The following is a 23,763-nucleotide window of genomic DNA, read 5'->3' on the forward strand; positions in this document are numbered from 1 at the left end:
GTAGATTAATACAGTATAACCTGTTTTCTATGTTTACAATTTCTTTCCGTTCTTTTTTTTTTCGCCCCCCAGGCTCCGTTGTGGGTTGTTTGACCTGTGCCCGGTGGGCTAATTCCTGTAAAAAAAAAAAAAAATGTGCACATAATTTCTCGATAATGAAAATTGATAATCAACATACGGTGAGTGCAACCTTCTCACAACCTAACCCGCCATTGACTGTTTATTAGGCAGCAGATGTGATTAATGGAAAAGAACTAGGAAGAACTGGCAAAATGAAGTTAAAATATATCTTGGGGGATAAGAGAAGTGTAAGAGTATGCAAAGTTAGTGGTGTGTGTGTGTACAATGATTTCTGAGGTGAGAGCATGTAACAGGGTTTAGTCAGGGCTGGCAGAGCATTGGCCCCAGGATAGAATCCTCACTGAATGAACCAATGAAGGAGATACATTAAACCTGCCACAATGTGTGTATAATATGTAACACCAGGTTCACTTGGTAAATGTCTTGAGTTTACTTTTATATGTTATATGGTGCACCAGGTAAGCCAGCTGTCACATTATCAGCGTTCACTCCTCTACCTCATTTAGTCCGTCACAGTGAAGAGAAAACTATCATGGAAAATGTTACACCGCTCAGTTCAGGTACTGTATATGTTTGTTTTTTGTATTACCTCTGTTACTTTTCATCCGTTAACCCTTTGACTCCTGGAAGTTACCCAAAGCTGAATAAATTGCTTGGCTATAGCTGTATAAAATTCTGAAGTGTGATAAATTGGCACCAAAATATTAATAACTAGAATGATAAAGTACAGGTTGGAATTGAATGGCGTAATCAGTGACTATTGCAGCTATATAAATGTCTGTAAAATAGCTGATTGTCACTACAGGTAATTTTGAGAGAAATGTTTAAGCATCATATACAGTCCATACTTCACTATAACGGCTAATTGGTACCATGAAAACGGTCGTTTAAGTGAAAATCGTTAATGTGGGGAGTATAGTTACATGCTGAATGGGTCAGACACTTCCACCCCCTATAAACCCCACAAAAAATTACAACCACTTATTCACACACATTAATACTGCATGTGGAGTTAATAACCAATAATAACTAACCTTTAATGAGACTGTTTGCTCTCATCCGAGGCAGGGGAGTGGTGTTAGTGCCTCCCTGCCCCTACACTCACACAGATAAGTGAGTAGGTTACACCACACCTGTTCACGCACTGATAAAAATAAACCACCCCGCTCTCGGACGTCATCAAGATTGCCGCCCAGAATGACTATCAACTTGTGCTACTGATCGTTATTGTGTTGAAATGTATCATTAATGTGTTGAGGTGTCGCATTTCTTTACTGTCGTTATTGTGATGAATCATTAATATGAAACTCGTTAAAGTGAAGTATGTACTGTAGTATAATACAGGTACTGTATAGTCCTTCTAGGAGTTTGTGTTGTGATTAGAAGGATGCGGTCAATTTTATTGGGTTGTTTGGTGTTGAGGAAAATGTTGAACACTCCCCAGATCAGTGAGTGGTGGTGGCATTGTGTGAGTAAAACACTTAACATGTAAAAAATTCTGCAATGTTTCAAGCATTACTGGTGGTTCTGATGTTCTTAGTAAGTTGTATCCTGCACCACTAAACTCACAATGAGGAAAAAAGCTCTGCTTGTTATTATTAATGCTTTATGATATGGAACATAAACTTCTGTAATTTAAAGGTTCCTAGTCTTACTGGGACAGGTTGAAGGATATACAATAGGGTACTGTTCTAATCAGATTTTCTGCCTGTAGGCACTCAGAAGGTTACTGTTATTAGTTATTAAAATGAAATTAAACTCCAGTTTTCAACTGAGAGTAATGGAACTTCATAAAACTTATGTATCCAGTATTTGTATGGCTGCTGTGCTTATACCTTAATGATTGAACTCAGACAGTTTTGGTAAAGTTATGGTCTTTTTTTGTGGGGGGGGGGGTGTCTCAGCTGTGGGGGAGACCATCCATCACATTTGATGACTTAATGTGAAGAGAGTAGAGTACATTTGAGAAGTATAAGTGGAGTGACCAACAAAAGTTGGGATGAGGTGAAGATGTGTGTTGTTGATGTATTGTACAGGTAGTTGTTTTACCATGTTTGTGTTACACTGACTCTTTCATCATCATCATTATTTTACTGCCATTTTCCATGCTTGCATGGGTTATTCACAATTACCTGATGGTAGGGTAGGGTGAGGAAGTTTGGTGGCATGTAAGATGTAGACCAGTGTCTTTCTATTGTCTCTCATACTAGACCATCAGGTGGCTCCCTCATGACTCTACCAAGTTTGTGGTTTGGTTACTTTATCGATTTTTGACAATAACTTTTGGGGATGGATGAGATGGTGATGGGTGATGCTGGGTTGGGAACAGTAACAGGGATAAATCAGATTGATGCTTTGGGTGTTCAGCATTGACTCTGTGTTGTAGCAGGAAGAAGTTTGAATGACTGAAAAAAATACTGTATATAAATAGTACAGTATTAATGAATTTTGTTATTACTGTATTACTATTCTTTTTAGTACAGTACAGTACCTGTACTGATTTATACTTTAATCTTATCATTATTTTTATATTTCCTGCTTGTCCCGCCACAGGACTCTGGTCTTGTTTGTGTTGACCAGCCAAAGATTATCTCATTAATTATCAGCCCCCCATATTTTCTTCTATCTTTATGAAATCTGCAATCCTCAGTTTTCCACTAAAAAGTAATACTGTACATCATATTTATTTACAAACTGTATTATAAATCTTGCCTTTATGTATCTAGGTATTGTATATGTCTTTTTGTCTGTCTGTCTGTCACTTTATCCATCTGTCTATCTCACTTTAACTCCATTTCCACTTAGACTGATGCACCAAGTCTTATTGAAACTGTAAAAATAAATTTATTCTTACAATTATCCATTTTAAAATACGTAAATCCATCTTCATGATTCCATTGTCATTTGTCCTCTTTTTGTTATACAACAGTGTACTAATTCCTTGTGTAGTGTAGTGTTCTAATTCCTTGTGTAGTGTAGTGTTCTAATTCCTTGTAGTACAGTCTAATATTATGGCAGTTGCATCACTCCCAACAATCTTGAAAAAATTCTAGATGGTATATATATATATATATATATATATATATATATATATATATATATATATATATATATATATATATATATATATATATATATACTGTACATATAATTATTTTTTTTTTTATACTAAATTGGTATGTGATATAGTATCTCTGTTTCTAATCTTGTCTCCATGCTGTAAATACTAGTAAAGTATATCACCTCCATCTTGTGACCCTGTAACACCCCTCCACACTACAGGTCCTCCTCAATCATCATTACATCTATAAAGCTTTTGTTTCTATATTTTCCAATAACATTTAACCCCTGGGCTTCAGGCTCCCCACACACACGAGTATATTCAGGAACGTTTAAAAAAATGAATAAAAACAATTCTAGTCTTACAAACTAACCATGCATGATATAAACAGGAAATAAATGCATGTCCTTACCACAGGTTGGCAACACTGGCTAGGAAGAGTCGAGAATGTTTGTGAAGTAGCGTGTGTGTGATGCAGTAGTAACGAGGTGAACAACAGCAATTTATAGGCATTATTACGACACTGGTAATTGATCACCGATACTAGACTTGTGCTTTGGGTTTGGGGACGTAGAAACACATGGTGAAGCTTAGTGTGTCAAGTTCATGAACGAAATTCCTATATCACAAAAGTTGAAAAGCTATTGAGAAGAGACTGGGAGGCTCTCATGTGTGAGTGAATGAAAGATAAATACCTACTTGGCAACATAATTTAACCAGGCCCGCCCTTTTTATTCAAACAGCCCCACGAAAGATCAAAACGTCGTATAACACGACGCAAAGCTCTACAGACGCACATCATATGATGTGACCCGAAGCCTAGGGGTTAATGGTGATAAATTTAGCCATATATAATAGTTTTTTGTCGATGTATTCAGACCTTTTGTGCCCATTATTGTTGTTTGTGTTGTGTTCTTCCTGAGTCTGCAGATCACAATGATATAACCAGGGATGGAACCCTCTGTGTGTATATACGTTATAGTTTTTATTTGGGCTCTTAGATGTGACAGCCACATATTAACACTGAAGTAATCTTGAAAAAAAATGTTTTAAGGAAATTTGTACCCATCTAGTGACCTAGGAGCCATGTTGCGCTTTGGCAAGCAAAGATTATTTAAACTTTGCATATGGTATTTACTTTTTTGTGGACTTTTATTTATTTATATAGTGCTTTATATTAGTGGTTGGGAGAGACCTGTATACTTTTGTTGAGTTAATTGAATGTTGTTTTATTTGGAATCTATTTGATTGAGGATATTGGTCATCTTTATTGGAAAGATGAGGCCCTCAAGTATTCCATCTTGTTCAGGTGCTGTAGTGCTTGGTGGGCACTATATCATGGTATTATTGCATAGTGTATTACAAGGTTTGGAGTTTGTACAGATACTTGGATGTACAGTACAGTTATGTGAGGTTGCAGTAGTGTTGGTCATATTCTGGTAGAGGTTGAACATAAGGCACTGTATTGGTCATTCTAGAAGCCCTAAATTTGGCTGTTTCTTTCCGGTAGGGGCCGGCCTTGAGAAGTCCCTCTGCTCCCTCTGCCGGAAACTTTGACTCGTGCCAGGACGGGGGGAGTTCCTCTTCCTCGGCAAAGAGGATGGACGGCAAGTGGGTGTGCAGATACCCATATTGTGGCTACACTACTAACAAAGCTTCAGTACTCCGGGGACATATGAGAATTCATACTGGAGAAAAACCATTTTCTTGTCCATATTGTCCACACAGAACTGCACAAAGAGGCAATCTGAATGCCCATATTAGATACAAACATAGGCCGTGTATGAGCAAGAACTTGTACTCGTAAAAACTGTTTGGATATTAACTTAAGAACACAATATTGGTTCTGAAGTTGTGCTGATATGAGATTCCTGTGTAATGTTAAGACTTGTGTTTAGCCTGGTTACTGAAAGTGGTTAAAAACCATAAAATTCTTGTGGCAGCAACTTGTTCAAAACAAACTGTCTTGACAATGATGGTGTAATGTGGTCATCTAAGCCTTAAAGCTTATTTAAAGTTGACTAAGGGGCTTATCAATGGTATTTACATATGTATTGATCAGTAAGGCCCAACGCTGAAGATGTGGTTTCTCTGTTGTAGGGTCCCGCTGCCTTGTACAGTGAGGGACGCAGGACCCATCAGTGCTTGGTGTGCTTCAAGATATTTCCCAAGAAGGATAACCTTGTCAAGCATCAGCGGACTCATACTGGGGAAAGGCCGTACAGCTGCCCGTACTGTGATTTTCGAGGTTCCCAGAAATCCACGGTGAATAGACACATTCACTCGAAGCACGCAGCTCATGGTCATTGGCCTGTGACGGCTCCACACTAGCAGGTGTAAGGGAAAATCAAAACCCAAATATTGTGAATTAATCACAAGTTTTATTTGGTCATGCACCAACATGATATCTTGTAGGGGAGTAGAGATCATTCGTAAATGACTAAATAACTTTCAAGATGTCTTAATTGGGTTGAAGATTTACACTTCCATCTTGGGAAATACAGAGATACATTTAAGATTATTATCAGCATTGGTCTGTTAAACTTGGTACATCACAATATGTATGATGCTAAGTGCTGCTGCAGCCTATATATACCTTGGTGATGTGCTCAAAGTGCTCTGTTGCATGTTCTAGGATGTGCGAGGCAGTTATAGGCGTGACACGTATGGGAGTAGGTGTGGCAGTGCAGCGGCGGGTGGCATGACCTGTACCAGAGGGGCGCCTGTTGATGGGGGTTCACACCCATGCATCCTGTGCCAGAAGCGGTTCACCAGCAGACAAGACCTGAGGCGCCACGTCCGCACACACACTGGGGAGAGACCTTACCAGTGTCCCCTGTGCCCTCACCGTGCAGCTCTTAAGGGCAACATCAAGAAGCACATCATAGCAGTACACAGAGATGCAACTCCAACAGCTGCAGAGGCTGCTGCTGTCCTAGATATTGAAGCTTTCGAGGCCTCCAATAGTGCCATCTCTATCTCTTCTGGGGTGGAAATATTGCAAAATTGCTCCCTATCTCCTGGAGCTTTTACAAATTGTTAGAAATACCCAGGATTTTAACACCAGTAGGGTCAAACTTTCCACTTGTTTTGTGCATGAGTAAAAGGAGAGGAAGAGTGTGTGTGTGTGTGTGTGTGTGTGTGAGAGAGGGGGGGTGTGTGGGTGAGGAGTGTGGGTGTATGTGTGTGTGGGTGGGGGTGTGTGTGGGTGAGGGGGGTGTGTGTGGGTTGTATGTGTGTGTGTGTGGGTGGGGGGTGTGGGTTGTATGGGTGGGGTGTGTATGGGTTGTATGTGTGTGGGTGGGGGTGTGGGTGTATGGGTGAGGGTGTGGGGTGAGGGGGTGTGGTGGGGTATGTGTGGGGTGGGGGGTGTGTGTGTGTGTGTGTGGGTGAGGGGTGTGTGTATGGGTTGTATGTGTGTGTGTGTGGGTGGGGGTGTGGGTTGTATGGGTGAGGGGGGTGTGTGTATGGGTTGTGTGTGTGTGGGTGTGGGTGTGGGTGTATGTGTGGGTGGGGTGTGTGTATGGGTGGGGGGTGTGTATGGGTTGTGTGTGTGGGTGATGGGTGAGGGGTGTGTGTGAGGTGTGTGTATGGGTGAGGGGTGTGTGTATGGGTTGTATGTGTGTGGGTGGGGGGTGTGGGTGTATGTGTGGGTGAGGGTGTGTGTGGGTGTGTGTGTGTGTGTATGGGTGGGGTGTGGGTGGGGTGTGGGGGTGTGTGTGGGTTGTGTGTATGGGTTGTGTGTGGGTGTGTGTGTGGGTGGGGGTGTGGGTTGTATGGGTGGGGGGGTGTGTGTATGGGTTGTATGTGTGTGGGTGGGGAGTGTGGGTGTGTGTGTGTGTGTATGGGTGAGGGGGGGAGTGTGGGTGTGTGTGTGGGTGGGGGGGTGTGTATGGGTGGGGTGTGTGTGTGTGTATGGGTTGTATGTGTGTGTGTGTGGTGGGGGGTGTGGGTTGTATGGGTGTGGGGAGGTGTGTGTGGGTGTATGTGTGGGTGGGGGGTGTGTGGGTGTATGTGTGTGTGTGGGTGAGGGGTGTGTGGGTGGGGGGTGTGGGTGTGGGTGTGTGTGTGGGTGGGGGGTGTGTATGGGTGAGGGTGTGTGGGGTTGTGTGTGTGTGTGTGTGTGGGGGTGTGTGTATGGGTTGTGTGTGTGTGGGTGGGGGTGTGGGTGTATGTGTGGGTGAGGGGTGGGTGAGGGGTGTGTGTATGGGTTGTGTGTGTGTGGGTGAGGTGTGGGTGTATGTGTGGGTGAGGGGGTGTGTATGGGTGAGGTGTGTGTATGGGTGAGGGGGTGTGTGTATGGGTTGTATGTGTGTGGGTGGGGAGTGTGGGTGTATGTGTGGGTGGGGGGTGTGTATGGGTGGGGTGTGTGTGTATGGGTGGGGGGTGTGTGTATGGGTTGTGGGTGGGTGTGTGGGTGTATGTGTGGGTGTGTATGGGTGTGTGTGGGTTGTATGTGTGTGTGTGTGGGTGAGGGGGTGTGTGTATGGGTTGTATGTGTGTGTGTGTGGGTGGGTGTGTGTGTTTCATAGGTAAGTGTGTGTTTACATAGGTGAATGTTGTTTGTATGGCTTAATGTGTATTGCTCTCTCTCTCTCTCTCTCTCTCTCTCTCTCTCTTTCTCTCTCTCTCTCTCTCTCTCTCTCTCTCTCTCTCTCTCTCTCTCTCTCTCTTTCTCTCTCTCTCTCTCTCTCTCTCTCTCTTTCTCTCTCTCTCTCTCTCTCTTTCTCTCTCTCTCTCTCTCTTTCTCTCTCTCTCTTTTCTCTCTCTTTCTCTCTCTTTTCTCTCTCTCTCTCTCTCTCTCTCTCTCTCTCTCTCTCTCTCTCTCTCTCTCTCTCTCTTTCTCTCTTTCTCTCTTTCTCTCTTTCTCTTTCTCTCTTTCTCTTTCTCTCTTTCTCTTTCTCTCTTTCTCTCTCTCTCTCTCTCTTTCTCTCTCTCTCTCTCTCTCTCTCTCTCTCTCTCTCTCTCTCTCTCTCTCTCTCTCTCTCTTTCTCTCTCTCTCTCTCTCTCTCTCTCTCTCTCTCTCTCTCAGATTTGTGAGATGTGCTGCTTGAGGTATCGTCAGTTTTTCAATCCAGAAGTCTCAGAAATATGCTCTATCAAATACTTTAATGTCATAAAGGTCTCACTTGTTTATTTTCAGCAACAACAGAACATCAACTTTTTCGAGGAATATTTATTTAAACGATTGTGTGTATAGGTTGTGATGGATGAGAGATATTTATAAAGAAAAAACAGTGTTCATCTGTGGTACAGTATTATACAATGAGGAGCAACCTGTTAAGCTGTTCCCTTATGTGGTTTACATAGATGGCACAAGTAAATCTTTTTAAAATGAATGTTGAGATTTTATTAAGTTCCTTGTGTAGATGTATCAAATACCCTGTAGCTTTACCTTCAAACAACTTTATGGCACTTGGTGGGTTGTTATATTTTAGTGACCTCTTCCCATCACTCATTTACTAATAGACAAAGTCCTTAAATCTTCTACTGATCTTTTCTGTAAAACTTTAATAATTCTCCAGCAGCAATCTGTAATATTCAAGAAACTGGCACTTAACAAGGGAACAAGCATTGTAGTCATAAATGTAGACCTTATATATTGGGGGATGTGGATTTTTCATACTTAATATACTCACAGTACAGTACACACCCACATTTATAGCGATTTTTATTTAAATTTTTTGCAGCTTTGGCTATTCATGGATTTTCATTAGAAATATATTTTCATAGCAACAGGTATTACTAATTTCGTATGCAGTTGAATTGTGCACGCTAGGCGTCACTACCACAGAGCAGCTTCCCGCCTCAACTCTCTTTCTCGCCCCACATGCCATACTGTGTGTACATCTTGCTGTGACCCGTGTTTTGTGTTTAAAAATCCCATCATGGCTCCAAATCGTTTTTTTTGAGGGTGGTGACAAGGGCAGTAACGAACCAAAGAAGTCTTGGAGAGAAAGAAAAGTGTTGACTTTAGTCGAGAAAGTTGAAATAATAAAAAAAATAATTGAGAGTGGTATGAGTTATGCAGCATATGCTCGGGGATATGAGAGAAAGGTGTTGATGAGGTCACTGCTAGTGTGCCAGCAACAACAAAGGTGACACAACATGCGAGAGATCCGGCACTTATTAAAATGGAGAAAGCGCTGAAGGTTTGGATAGAGGATTTGAACCACCGCTGCATACCACTTGACTCTAGATTCATCTGGGAAAAAGATGCACTTTTATATGCATGGTGAGACTGGTGATGAAGGTGGTGATAGAGACAGTGAAAGTGGTTATAGTCGTGGTGAAGCTGGTGGTGAATGTGTTCTTACTGTTGGTGAACATGGTGCGACCTGTGGTGTAATGGTCAGCATGCTAGCCTCGCAAGCGAGCAGACCGGGGTTCAATCCCCGGGCAGGGTAAAACTATGGGCAAGTTTCTTTATGCCATTTGCCTCTGTCTACCCAGCAGTAATTGGGAACCTGGATGTTAATCAATTTGCGGATCGTGTTCCAGGATAATGGTTAGCCAGTGCTGTTGGCGAGTTGTTCGGTCTTCTCAGACTATTCCTTGACACCATTATGGTGGTGAACTTGATGATGCTGGTGGTGAACGCGGTGATAAAGTCCAGGGTGGTGAGGGAAGCGAAGGGTGGTTATGTACAGAAGAAAATTGTATTAATGTTATCTTAAATAACAAAAACAGTGTACTGTACTATACAGTATTGTATTGATTAGTGAGTTGCTACCATTATGGTGACTCAGCTGCTAGTAGTGAGTTGCTATCATTATAGTGTGACTTAGCTGCTAGTAGTGAGTTGCTATCATTATAGTGTGACTTAGCTGCTAGTAGTGAGTTGCTATCATTATAGTGTGACTTAGCTGCTAGTAGTGAGTTGCTATCATTATAGTGTGACTTAGCTGCTAGTAGTGAGTTGCTATCATTATAGTGTGACTTAGCTGCTAGTAGTGAGTTGCTACCATTATAGTGTGACTCAGCTGCTAGTAGTGAGTTGCTATCATTATAGTGTGACAGCTGCTAGTAGTGAGTTGCTACCATTATGGTGTGACTCAACTGTTAGTACAGTAGTGAGTTGCTACCATTATGGTGTGACTCAGCTGCTAGTAGTGAGTTGCTACCATTATGGTGTGACTCAGCTGCTAGTAGTGAGTTGCTACCATTATGGTTGTGACTCAGCTGCTAGGAGTGAGTTGCTACAATTTCTTTCCGTTTTTTTTTTTTGCCCCCCAGGCTCCGTTGTGGGTCATTTGACCTGTGCCCGGGTGGGCTAATTCCCGTAAAAAAAACAAAAAAAAAACATGGTGTGACTCAGCTGCTAGTACAGTAGTGAGTTGCTACCATTATGGTGTGTCCTACACAAGAATAAGTCTAGTTGGCTAATTTCTTATTGCGTTTCAAGCTTGTCTTGATAGACATGTAATGCCAAGTTGATATCAACGAGTGAATAACTTAAAGGTGGGGATATATTGTAAATTTAAAAGGAAAATGGTTTTCACATGCAATTATGATTTTTTTCTCACCATCAACCAGGGTAGGAAATATTTCTCTATCAGACATACAGTATTCAACTTTTTTGTCTCCTAACTTCGGCACACTTGTATACTTCATTATTAAAAAGGAACAAAACGTTGCCAAATCGTATTATTCCAAGTGGGGTGTGTTGTGTGTGTGTGTGGATCCCACAGAGATGGCTGTGACGCTATTGGTAACAATGGCTCTTTCCTCCCGTAGGAGTCATTGAGAGGTTCGGCGGCTGCTGCTGTGGCAGTGACGGCACTCTTGTGTCCGTTCTGCCGGCGGGCCTTCATGTACCGCAGCGACTTGAGCCGTCATGTGAGATCCCACACTGGTGAGAAGCCGTACACCTGCCCTCAATGTATGTACCGCGCCTCACAGAAGTCTCACCTTAATGAGCACATCAAGAGGCGACACTGTCAGGCACTGATAACTGCTTTGGACCATCAATAAAGTGCCACATTTGCTACTTAAAACATACAGTATTATCATTAGCTATTGCCATCAAGTGGTATTATTTTTTTTTGGTGCATGAACACCTAAGATTTATTATAATAAGTTGTTGAAAGATATATTTGGAGCCTTGCCACAACAGTACAGTATTGATGAAATAATTGTGGTGTGTGACAGAAGCCAAAGATTGTCTAAATGAGGGGTTATTGTTACTATTAGTGCGTTGGAGGCTGACAGTTCAATTCAGAGATCGAAAACTTTTGTGTTTTGTAATGGACCAAGAAAAGTTGTCCACCATATTTAGTTTTTAGGAGTTAAATTTTGAAAGAACATTAATTTGTTCGATTATTTTTGTCAATTATTAATACAATTATACATTGATAATTGTACCAGCTACATAAAACTAAAGAGAATCCTTTAGTTTATGAAAATTTCAAATATTACTTTCTTTTTTGTTTTCAGCAAAATGTAAGAAAGTAGAAATTCATGAGAATATTCCATGTAAAATACTGAAGTTAAAGGAATCAAGGAAACTTTTGTTTTGTAAAATGAATCATTCCTATGTTAACAGTACTAAAGTTGGAGGAATCAAGGAAATTTTATATTTTCTAAACTGATTCATTCCTATGCTAATTTTGTTTTTATTTATGGATTTCTTTTGATAAATATTGCATATAAAAAGTTATTTTGTTTTCTCCTACATTGCATAACACCTGGTTCAGGTGACTCACTACCAGCCAAAGTCTACAGGTTAAAAACCCAGTTCCTTCGACCACTTTGACTGGAACTAACAATATTGTATACAGTGATCCCTCACCAACTGCAGGTTTACCATCCAAATTTTTTAATATCCACACTTTATAATTGTGCACTGTTTTACCAACCACAGAATCACAGTACAGTACAGTATCCAGATTTAAGTATTCATGGGTTTCCATAGTTACTGCGGGGTATTTCTGGACCCGCATGGTGGGACTGCAAGAACAGTGACTGTGAATATCCCCGTGATGCTGTTCTCAACAAACTCATAATAACACAACGTTTGTTTTATTCTTTGCCCTGAAATGTGGCTGCAACGGATAGGTTTAATGATATGAGAAGTGGTACAGTACTGCAAAAGGATGAGGAGAGTAATGTAATTGGAACAGAAGGTGGAATCGGGGATTGACTTGCAGGTGGTGAAAACGTTTAGTTTGATTTACAGTACTTTCTTAGAACTGTAGATAAAACAGTGAGTAGTTTTTGCTAATTACATTCTCTCACTCACTGACACCACCACGCACAGTTGTTGTTGGTTTGAATGTCTATTCTCTTAACTCCATAGCTGCTACATGCCAGCAGGCTGCCAAGATTTTGGCATCAATTTTAAAAGTTTTGTGCCAAGTGACACGTTTATAGACTGTTTCCCATAGGCCTCTTGGTTCCCTACAGTACACCATCCCTGCACTCCTCTCCATGCCTCTTTACACACAGTTTTACATGGAGGGAGTATGTTTGTCTCCATCTTTTAGTGACCCAGAATTATCCACTTCACATAGTGCCAAGAAAGGTTGTGTAAATCTTCAGTGATAGTGAATATGTGCCTCCTTTCCCTGTGTTTACGAACTACTGCTATTCCACACCAGCCCTCTCTCCTCTCATTCCTATACACTGCACTGATTGCCCGAGGCAACACAAAGGAGACCTTCAGCTCTTCACCACAGCTAAACCAAATCAAATACTGAACATTAAATATATAATTTTTATTTCCCAATAGCCTGTATGCATATCTTTATTTTTGTAAGGTGATATGTTTTCAACAACTTTCATCTTCTGTGAAAAATTTTCATACAGTATGCAATAAATTTAACACAAGCAGTAGCAGAAAAGTTAAACAATTAATTTTCACATTTGCTTAATTGCATGTGCGAACAAGTCTTTGCAAGAAACCGCCAGGCGCACTACCGCAGAGCACGGCTTCTCATCTCAACTCTGTCTCATATGCGTCACCCGCCATACTATGCATACATCTCGCTGTGACCCATGTGTTTTGTGTTTAAAAATCCCAGCATGGCTTCAAAACGTCTTTTTAAAGGTGGTGACCAGGGCAATAGTGCACCAAAGAAGCCTAAGAGAAAGAAAAGTGTTGACTAGGGCATATGGGATGAACGAATCATCAGTTCACTTCAGATTAATCATCATCCATCATCATTATTCATTCATCGTCTGCTGTGATGTACCAGGGGGAAAGTTGAGAGGGAGGATCAAGAGACAGAACAACATAATTGGGATGGTCAGTACAGTACAGTATTCCATATGCGTTGTATTTTTTAGGTACAGTCTCTTTCAAGATTCTTCGAACACTGTTGGAAACAGCTGGCAACTCAAGGCTGTTTGTTTACTATAGTACGTAGTATAATATAATATGAAACAAAGCCCAACCATTAAATTAAGCAACGGGGAACTAAGTAACCAATCACCGATCACTTTTACATTTATTCATAATTTTTACTATTTACTATAATAAACAAACGGCCTTGAGTTGCCAGCTGTCTCCAACGGTGTTCGAAGAATCTTGAACGAGACTGTACATAATTTATAAAACAATTAAAAATTTTATTTTTGTCTTTATTGTGTTGTCCTTACATGTTATTTGATGATATATGAGAGGGAGAGAGGTTTACAGATCATAAGAAACACGTTTAGGGTCATACAAGTCATTGGGGATAGGTTACAGGTTATCATATTGGATATTACATGATAAGTGAAAATCCAGAAAAGAGTATTCACGGTGTTGCTCTTTTGCAGTAATATCAGGAACATAACCCCTGCGAAAAATGAGGGACCACTGTACTCTACATTACTGTAGTAGGGTACAGTAAATTACAAAACAAAAGGTTTTTGGATCTTTTTGGTTTTCAGAATTTTGGATAGAGGATCTTCAATTTTGAACTTGTACTGTATACGTATTGTGGCTGGCAGTATGTGAGTCTCCCCAGCCAGACTCAGTTGTAAAATGGGATTTCAGGGTCAGTCCCCCACTTATAATAGTACTGTGCAGTACAGTATCTATTTTGAGTACCTAAAAAAATAGTCATAATTTATTTAGGAAATAGTTATTGTACAAATTTTAACATGTGAACCTTCCACTTACTGTGTTTATATAACAGTGATGTAATTTTCCAGTTGTAAAGATCAGCATATTGATGATGTTATACTGTGATATAATTGTAATGTAACAGTGTAAGCTGTAGCCTATCTCATTTACCACACAAAGTTGGTTACATGTCAGTCTAGTCCTAATCCCAGTATGCTTCAATCTAGCCTCACCAAACCTAACTGGGCCTAGCCAACCTAATCTCACCCAACCTAGACTACTCAAGCCTAAACTTATCTACAGTACGTACTCTAATTCTAACATAAACTTATTCCTATCATAACCTAATTCAACCTCACTTCACCTACTGTACTTAAATTAAGGTGTACTAGGCTAGGACCCCACGTCTTTAATGTTAGGTTAGGTAAGGTTGCATCCATTTGACCAGTCACCATACATTTTATGAAGGAGCAAACATAAAGCCTCATACAGTATATGGATACTGTACAACAAATTCTCGTGGTACAGTAATTACGGGAACTTGGAGTACCAAGACAATATATAAATAAATGTTACAAATTTCCATGTGTTTTTATTTTCTCAATGTCATGTATTGAGAATTTACTTCTTATATTGAGAGTCTTGCTAGTTGCTGGACTACTGAAACTACTGTACTATCTAAAGATGTTTTACAACTACAGGGTATATTTCTTATGATATATTTATTGGCTAGTTTAAAAAAGTATATATATATATATATATATATGAGTCCTCGAGTTACAACCATCCAACTTACGATCACCCTCACTTACAAACAGGGTCCCAATACAGTAGATTCATCCCCCAAATTTGTTATTAAAATTCCATTTTTTTTTTATTATTTTCATTATTCTATATTGTTTAACATCACTTTATTTACAGTAGTTACATTATTTGTTATGAATAGGATATTATTGTTGTTTTGTATTGGCAGGGTTGTGCTTTAACTTAATCCAAACTGTGGAATTAACACTGTTCCGACTTACAAACAAATCGACTTACGATCAATGATGAGGAATGTATCATGTCGTAAGGTGGGGACTGCCTGTACAGGTACTTTATATATAATCTAAAATACCATATTAATGTAACTTTTCATGAATGTATATTACAGACCGTTTATGTCATTATAAAACAATACAATATGTATAAAAAGTTATTCTGTACAAATATATAATTCTGAAGAGAAACCTTATGATTTTTAAACTAAGGTAACATGCCTTTTGAAATTAAGTTCTCTAGTACTGTACAACTATTATACCCTGTAATAATAATAATAATAATAATAATTAACGGTTTATTGAAAAAATTCTGCAGCCCGAAGGCTGAAAATATACATTGGACATAAATGACTTATTACATACATTGGTGGTTTAACAAAAGCCTTCATTAGAGAAAGGTAAAGGAACATACAGTGAACATACAGATTAATGTAGGTGTTGAACAGCAAACTCGTAGTGTAGTAACTCCCTCCCAGATGGTGTTAGGAGGAACTCACGTGGTGTAGTAGTTCCCTCAGATGGTGTTATGAAGGGCCTCACGTGGTGTAGTAACTCCCTCACAGATGGTGTTATGAGGGGCATCACGTGGTGTAGTAATTCCCTCACAGATGGTGTTATGAGGGGCCTGACGTGGTGTAGTAATTCCCTCACAGATGGTGTTATATGAGTGAGGTTTGGTCCCAGGTCTTCCTATCGTAGACGGATTAACACATCGGTGGTTGTTGTTGGGTCTCGCGGGGGCCTTTATCACTGGGTACCTGGGACCTCACTGTGTGAAGGTTAACTTGGGTACGACTGTTACTGTTGAGTTGTTCTCACTGACTTAAGCACTGTTCACCACTGTTCACCTCTGTTTAACACTGGTTCCGTTCCTTTCATAAATGAAATTGTAACTTCTGGCGAGAACTTGTTGATATTCCGGTGAGGAGGAGGGTTCAGGGGAGGGGGTTGGTATGGGCCAACTTAACAGTTGACCTGGCTGCTCCGAGAGGAGCGCCAGGTACGTCTTGACCCTTCGGTGGTCAAGGATGTGTGTGTGTGTGTGTGTGTGCGTGCGTGCGTGCGTGCGTGCGTGCGTAGACATGTTTTTCCGGCCTTAAACTCGTCCTCACATTTGTTTTCAAACTTTGGGATGGATTTATTTGGAATTTGGGGCATCACTATTACCACGTTCTCTTTTTGGAGGGCACAGTGTCAAAGGTCAAGGTCACTTACTGAAATTTGTCTGAGGGGTCGTCTATAAATTTCATATACAATCCCCCTTTTTATATTTCTTATTAAGGCTTTTCTGTACTGAGAATTGTTATGGAACTTGACTATGGTTGAAAATACAGTACAGTGGAGGTGTGATAATCTGCAAAATAACAATTCACGCTCTTAGATTTGTAAGTACTGCACCTCAATTAATACCTCTTTTTTTTTTTTTTGCTGGCAGATATTCATAAATCGCTGCCGAGCTCCGGGTGTTGCGGTGTTTATTTACATAAACCATAAAAGTTGTGGAAATATAATTTCACTGCTGCAATGTGATTTACTGTACAAGTAAAATAAAATTTAATATAAGTCTATAAAATAAAAAAAATTAAGGGTGGGAAGTGAATTCTGTGAGAGAGATGAGAGGTAGGGCGGTTGGTGGGTGGGTGGGTGGTTGGACTGAGCTTAAAATTCCCTCCCTCCACTCTTGGAGGCTTCATCACACCTATGACCCTGTTAAAATGATAGTATGCAATTTCACCATAATTCCCATATTATTTGGGTTCATTTGGTATTTGGGTGATAAAACCTCATTTTAAAATAATAAATTTTCTGAAGAAAAACTTATCCCAACTCAACTCCAGATGAATTATTATGTCATTAAATTCTTGGTGTCTTGTACTGTTCATGGACCCCAGGCTGGTAATGTATCCCAGGTGGGGTGTGCAACCACCTGCACTACACATGGAGGTGTAATAGTGAGTGGGGCACCAATGGTACTGGTGTTTCTCGAGAAACCTGTTCACCCCACCTAATCTCGGTGTGGCTGACACACACATTAAACACACGCAGCCGCAGGGGTTTGGCAGTTGCACGCCCCACTCGGGGTAAACGTACATTTGTCGATCTTGGGGCCTTGTTTACATAGCACAAACATAACAAGTCAGCTATCCTGCGCCCTTGTTTATCTTGATGTATTGGTGTCACCCTGAGGATGATTACAAGAAATGAAAGAGATACTGATTTAATACTGTCTCGAACTACACTTTGTACAATATCTGTGTGTTACTGCATTTTTTATGTATTAAGTACGATATTTAGTGTTTATTAACATAATTTTTGTGTATTTTTGGGCTTCCGGATCCTTACTAATTATTTCCATTTAAATAAATTACTGGCAAGCTATAATTCATGATTTGATAATTCAAGATGTCTTCTGATACCTAACCTGCTAATTATCATGACTCTACTGTACTTCTGTATTGATAAAGAAGTTTTAATCTGAGAAAATTTGGGCCATTTGAAAAAAATTGTGGACAAAAATTTTTAAAAGTACAGTACTGTACTCTACTGTACTGTACTGTACTTTATTGTACTGTACTGTAACAGAAACTGGGAAAACAATAAAATATAATTTGTTAAGGCACAGTACTGATACTGAATGAGTATGACAACCAAGTTGATACAACTCTTGTTCTATCTTAAGAGTTTGTGACGGGCACCTCCAGCTCACCCAGCTGTGCATGGATACCTGACACTGTGGTTACTGAAGGCATAGTATTCAGTGCGGTGTATCCTCCCCACCCTTAACAGGCTGTCAGGCCTATGGGACTCACTTTTACTTTACTAATTTGTGTGAAGTGATAGGTAAACCAGATATATACCTGGGGCCTTATGTAACAGAAAACATCTATTAAAGCCATATGAATGAATGAAATACAGTGAATGATGTGTTTGTTCTTCATGTTGGCCATCCTGTACAGTGCAGTACAGTATGTACTGTATTATATGTGTAGGAGGTAAAGAATTGAAAGGGAGTGAGGGAGAAGCTTTCATTATTATTCTCAAATATGAATGTTTTGTAGACTTAAGCATTTAGGGTTAGTTGTAATGAAACACTTGTAAAAGTTTATGATGGAAGTCAGTTACAGTAATATCTCCGTTAGCCAGAATCCCTCAAACCTGGAACTCTCTGATAGCTGGAATTGAAATTTTCTCGGAAAATCGTTCCTAAAGCCGTAATTTTCCAGAAAATTACGTCTTTGGGAACGATTTTCCAAGGGGCACATTTTCCATAAAATTATGAGACGAGTTCCCATTACCCGGAAAATTACGGAAAATTCCGGGGATGAGGGATATTTTTATGGGTTCGAGAGATGATGTAATGGGCAATTTCTGGAACTTGCGAGAACATTTCTCCGTTACCCGGAAAATTCCGGGGATGAGGGATTTTTTTCCGGCTTTGAGAGAGTTGTCTCATAACCCGGAAAATCTCTCATTTCCGGAAGTGCTCTGCACCAATTGTTCCGGCTAACGGGGATATCACTATATATTTGGTAATGGACATATCGTTATTAAAGTTAGAGGTATTGTATTCCCAACTAACTTAATTCTGTTGTATTAAAAACAGTCCAAATAAGTACAGTACAACCATTTAAGGTTTTATTTGCTTAGTGAAAAATATTTTGACCTGGAGTAATGGCCATAGTATAAATTTGTTTCAAGTTATTCACAATGATTGAACTTCTTCATACCTGCTGAGTGTTCTCTCTTTTATCTCTTGAATGAGTTGACTTTTAAACACCTTTTGTCATTATTTGGGGCCGTTTGGTACACTTGAGTTACAGAGTATTTAAGGAAAACGCAATAATATGAGGACAAGTCATGGATTAGCCATGGTATTATTTACATGACAGGAAAGTGTTTTTATTACGCCCTACCCTTGTCCCAGCTCTCATCACTCTCCCCTACTACCTACCTACCCCCATTTCTTTGAGGTTTCTGAATCCCTTTATCTACCCCAAACAATAGTTGGTGAGGATTAAAGGTAAAAATTGATTACTGGATATATTTAAGTGAAGTATGATGATTAGTTTTGAAATATATTGAGGTGTTAGAGAAAACTAGTGAGATTCGTTGGTGTATTATAGGGTCGCGATGAGGGTGGCAGTGGAGCGTCTGGAGGTGCACGGAGATACTGTGGCCCAGTCGGTGTCAGTGCTGTACGCAACGTAGAAGGTTCTACCGGAGGTTTGAGCTGCCCATATTGTGGTAAGGTGCTGCCCTACCACAGTGAATATCAGCGGCACCTTCGCAAGCACACCGGAGAGAGACCTTTTGCTTGCCCTCACTGTGCCTATGCCACTACCAGGAAGTCTCATTTAAAGACTCATATGCAAAAATTACACAGTAATTTAATTACACCTCTAGAAACATGGACAATGCCTCTACAGCAGTCTTGAGGTGTGGATACATATAACTTAAAGAAATATATATGTATACTGTATTAGTTCTTGTATTTTTATTGAAGAACTGCCAACATTAGTGTCTGATGATTTATTAGTGTTAAGGAAAGTTGTGTAAATAAAGTAGTATTTATAATTCTATTTGGGCCAACATACTAGTTGTAATATAAAAAAATAACAAGATAAAATAAAGATATGAATTTTATGGTTGATATACTGTATTATATTCCTCTTGACAGTACAGTACTGTAGTTCATTAATAGTTTTGATTCTGAAATTAACACATTTGATTTTCACCTACATGTACTTAACTGGGGATGTGACTTATTTATATAATACTGTACTTTTTTATAATGAAGTGCCAGCAGTGGATGCCTTGAATTCTCCAGTTACCATAGGAAAAAATGCATACAGTATAGTATACTGTACTGTAATTAAGTATTTAAAGCCTGTGAATGTTTTGTCAAAACAGAACAGTGAAAGGTCAGAGATGAGAGCACCTTGGGATCAAGGAATGTGTGGATTTCTGAAAATTACATACTGTACTGTACTGTACTGTACTGTACTCTACTTTTGAGTGGTGTGATGCCCAGATTGTGGTACATCCCAAAGTTATTCACCAGCTAAACAACTGCTTATACAGTACAGTACTGTGCAGGTTCACAAACTGGAGATAATGAGATAAAGTATAGTACAGCCAAACATAAATAGTTTTGTTTAGATACAATAGAGAAGATTCTATTGCACAGGAGAATGAACTCACTGGTTATATCACTCCCATTTTCATTATGCTTAGCCCTACCTGAGGAACCAACCGGCCTAAACTGTTTGGTTACGATTTAGCTGTGATTTGAAGGTGATTTCAGGAGTCAATGAGCAAATGTAGAAGTGATGGACACATAGAGAATGCTTAGGTCTTTTCAGAGAGAGAGATTGACACCAGAAATCAGATGCTCATGACTTTATTGACAAAACATATGGTTACTTTATGAATATCATACTTAGGTATGATTAGGAAAATTTTATATATACTGTACTGTACTCTAATATACATCAATGTCCCAAATTAATTATAAAGGAAAAAAAATGAAATTAAGGTGTTCAATAGCAAATTAAATTCCTTTATATATGTCCGATCACATTCGGAATTCTTGACACATGGTGTTTGGAAGGTAAAAAGTTTAATTTATGATAGAAAAAGCTGCATTTTATTTTTATCTCAGATTGAACAGTTTCAGCTTGTGCCATAGTTGCTTTGTTTGTAACTTGTCTCACTGGTGAGTGAATTTGACAGTTACAAAACAATAATGGATACCTGTTGTTTGTTTATTTAACAACAGCCTTTATGTATCACTTCAACAGAATTATATAATTATTCCTTTTTTAAAACATGTCAAGTAGAAAGGTACAGTAGTGAAATACGTTGTTGTTTATTATCTTCAATTACTCTTTATTAAAACTAAAATTCATTCAGTTGCAAATTAGTGAGATCCATTGGTGTATTATAGGGTCGTGATGAGCGCGGCAATGCAGCGTGTCGAGGTGCTCGAAGATATGAAGGGTCAGCTGATGGCAGAGGTCATGGCAATGTTGATGGTCCACACGGTACTCATGGCTCAGCTGGTAGTGCAGTAGCAACTTCAGGAGGTTTGACTTGCCCTTGTTGTGGGAAAGTGCTGCGCTATCACAGTGATTACGAGCGACACATACGTAAACACACTGGTGAGCGACCGTTTGCCTGCCTCCAGTGTACTTATGCGACCACCAGGAGGTCTCACTTAAAGACTCACGTTAAAAAGTGGCATAGTGATCTTGACACGACCTCTGACATTGACAGTGTCTCTACATCAGCCATGTGAACATAAGAGTTCAGTACAGTAAATATTACTGTACTGTATATGTAAAATGGTGGTAAGCTTTTGGGTAATAAAATTATACTGTGAAGCAAACCACTCAGTGATGTGAATGTGTGAGGCTGTGGATTGTGTTAAGCTGGCATTTATTAGGAAGGAACATTTTATCATCATCTAAGAGTTACACGAGTGTTGATGATGAGCAAGGAGCCATTTGAGCCGCTGTGGAGTGTCTGCCATTATGTACACAAAGTAATTAAAGTCAAATATATTATACCTGTACTATACTGTATTATTATATCACTTCTTATACTTTGCAAACTGAGAATAATGGACAAGGAGCCGCATGTACTTATAGTGTTTCTGCTTGTACTGCATGATGATGATTAAAGAGGAGCAGAGGTCAAGATATTCATATGAGAGGAAAGGTTTCAGTCAGTCCAGAATATAATTTATTGAACTGGCCATTGGAGCCACAGTTATGGAAATTAGATCTCTTGAAGATTAGCCTCTCCAGCTTATTATGCCTTATAATTAAACATCCAAATATTAACTTAACCAAAGCTAACTATCTATAGACAGACCTCATGTAAGCTCAATAAGTTCTATGTCTTATACCTGTACAGCATTTGATTCTGATAAAAATTTATTGGAGTGTTCTCTCAGGAAGGTTGTAGTGAGGATTGCATTTAACTATTTTAGTGACCAGAACAATAAAAATGTCAGGTATGTTGAGACATAAATTATTCTTATTTTATTACTGTACTTATGGGGATTGTTCTGTCTGACATATTTGATTTTGTTTCTAATATTTATATAAAATGCCTTGAGTTCAAGGTATGAAACTAAATGAGTCTGTTTAAGGCTGATCAAAAGTGGGGAGGAGGTGGTAGTAATGGATGAAGCACATGTTCTATACAGTACTGTACAGGATATTTGAAATGGTGGAGTGGTGTAAAATGTGAAAAGAGTGAGAAGAAAGGACTTGGACAACCATTATATACTCTATAACCACCATTCAGAAAACAAATCAAGAATATCGATAAATGAACTTGGCGGATTAAAATTTATTGCACTTAAGTAATGTACAGTCGCCTGCACTTATACCTGGTAGAGTGGCTGGTGCATTTTATTAGATGTACCAACTCTATGTTTGTTTACAGTGTATTTAAACTCCCAGAATGGCCCTAAAGAAGCTCACAATACCGGTAGTAGCCAGACTAAGGATGCTAAATACGATAAGCATTCCACAGAAGTGCCACATCTCATAAAACGTGCTAGCCATAGTACCAGGTTTAAGTGCAGGTGACTGTACCATAGCTGACAAGTGTTTTGAATTAGAGTAAAAGGAAGATCAAGACATTATGTACCATTGGATGAAATAAGGATGAACAGTTTATTACAGTTCAATATTTGGGTAATAATACTGTACTGTACTGTATTTAGTATGGACAGTAAGATGAAAGCTGAGGTATGACAGAAAGAGCTATGAAGGAGGTGACTTGTCTAATGGGTCCCATTCCTAATAGGTCCCAGTTTAACCATTAGAGTATGTTTTGATTAGATTAGTTTAGGTTAGGTTAGATCGAGTTAGGTTAAGTCAAATTAGGTTAGGTTGAGGTTAATAAGGCCCAATGGCTCCCCAGAACCGTCCATACATGTATCAGAATCATGCTCTTCAGAGTTTCCTGTACATTATCTCATTACAGTATAATAGAGAGTTTGTGCTGTGGTAACGTTTGTATGATCACGATGTTCAGCAAGGAATAAACTGTTAACTGTATTACTCAGCCACACAATCTGTACCTAGCTTATACCTGTCATTTCATATAATCTGAGATCATCTGATGGCAGTTTGTCATCACCCCCCAGAGCTTCATTCTGTCATTTGCCATCATCTCAATTGTGCCCATATACATTCATAGAACTCAGTCTTGTCATCTCTTCTCTGTGGTAACTGAATACTGTACAAGAGGGTAGGATTACCAGTCTCATGCCCCTGGACTATGGATAAGGGTTCATTAAGCTCTGAGGTTACCGGCACCCTTATTACTAGTGCTGTTGTACCCACCAAGCCTATCCAGCTTCTCTCCTACAGTCGGTAGTCTCATTACCATGGGAGTGGAGGTCCTCTCATTCTGAATGTTGTTAAAGAAAAAAGTTTTGATGCTACCTCGCTGCATCTTCCGTGTTCTTATAAGGTGTGAAATACTTACTTAATTTAGTTCTTTCCATCTAG

At 39.5% G+C, this 23,763-nt stretch overlaps 1 protein-coding gene across 13 annotated transcripts in view; it reads left to right on the forward strand.

Annotated features, from left to right (window-relative positions):
• The window catches only part of LOC121876884 (zinc finger protein 536-like), a 41,401-nt gene that overhangs the window by 12,108 nt on the left and 5,530 nt on the right, over positions 1-23,763 (forward strand). For 3 of the 13 annotated variants that reach the window (XM_042382432.1, XM_042382433.1, XM_042382434.1), the window contains 2 exons: positions 5,243-5,407; positions 5,778-6,286. The exons of 2 other annotated variants lie outside the window; for them this stretch is intronic. In XM_042382432.1, the coding sequence (XP_042238366.1) occupies positions 5,243-5,407; positions 5,778-6,185 (573 nt within the window). In that variant the 3' untranslated portion in view covers positions 6,186-6,286. 8 more of the 13 variants (XM_042382438.1, XM_042382444.1, XM_042382441.1 and 5 more) reach the window with 8 other exon arrangements.

The sequence above is a fragment of the Homarus americanus genome, unplaced genomic scaffold (assembly GCF_018991925.1).
Source record: "Homarus americanus isolate GMGI-L3 unplaced genomic scaffold, GMGI_Hamer_2.0 scaffold50281, whole genome shotgun sequence".
In the NCBI taxonomy this organism is placed as follows: domain Eukaryota; kingdom Metazoa; phylum Arthropoda; class Malacostraca; order Decapoda; family Nephropidae; genus Homarus; species Homarus americanus.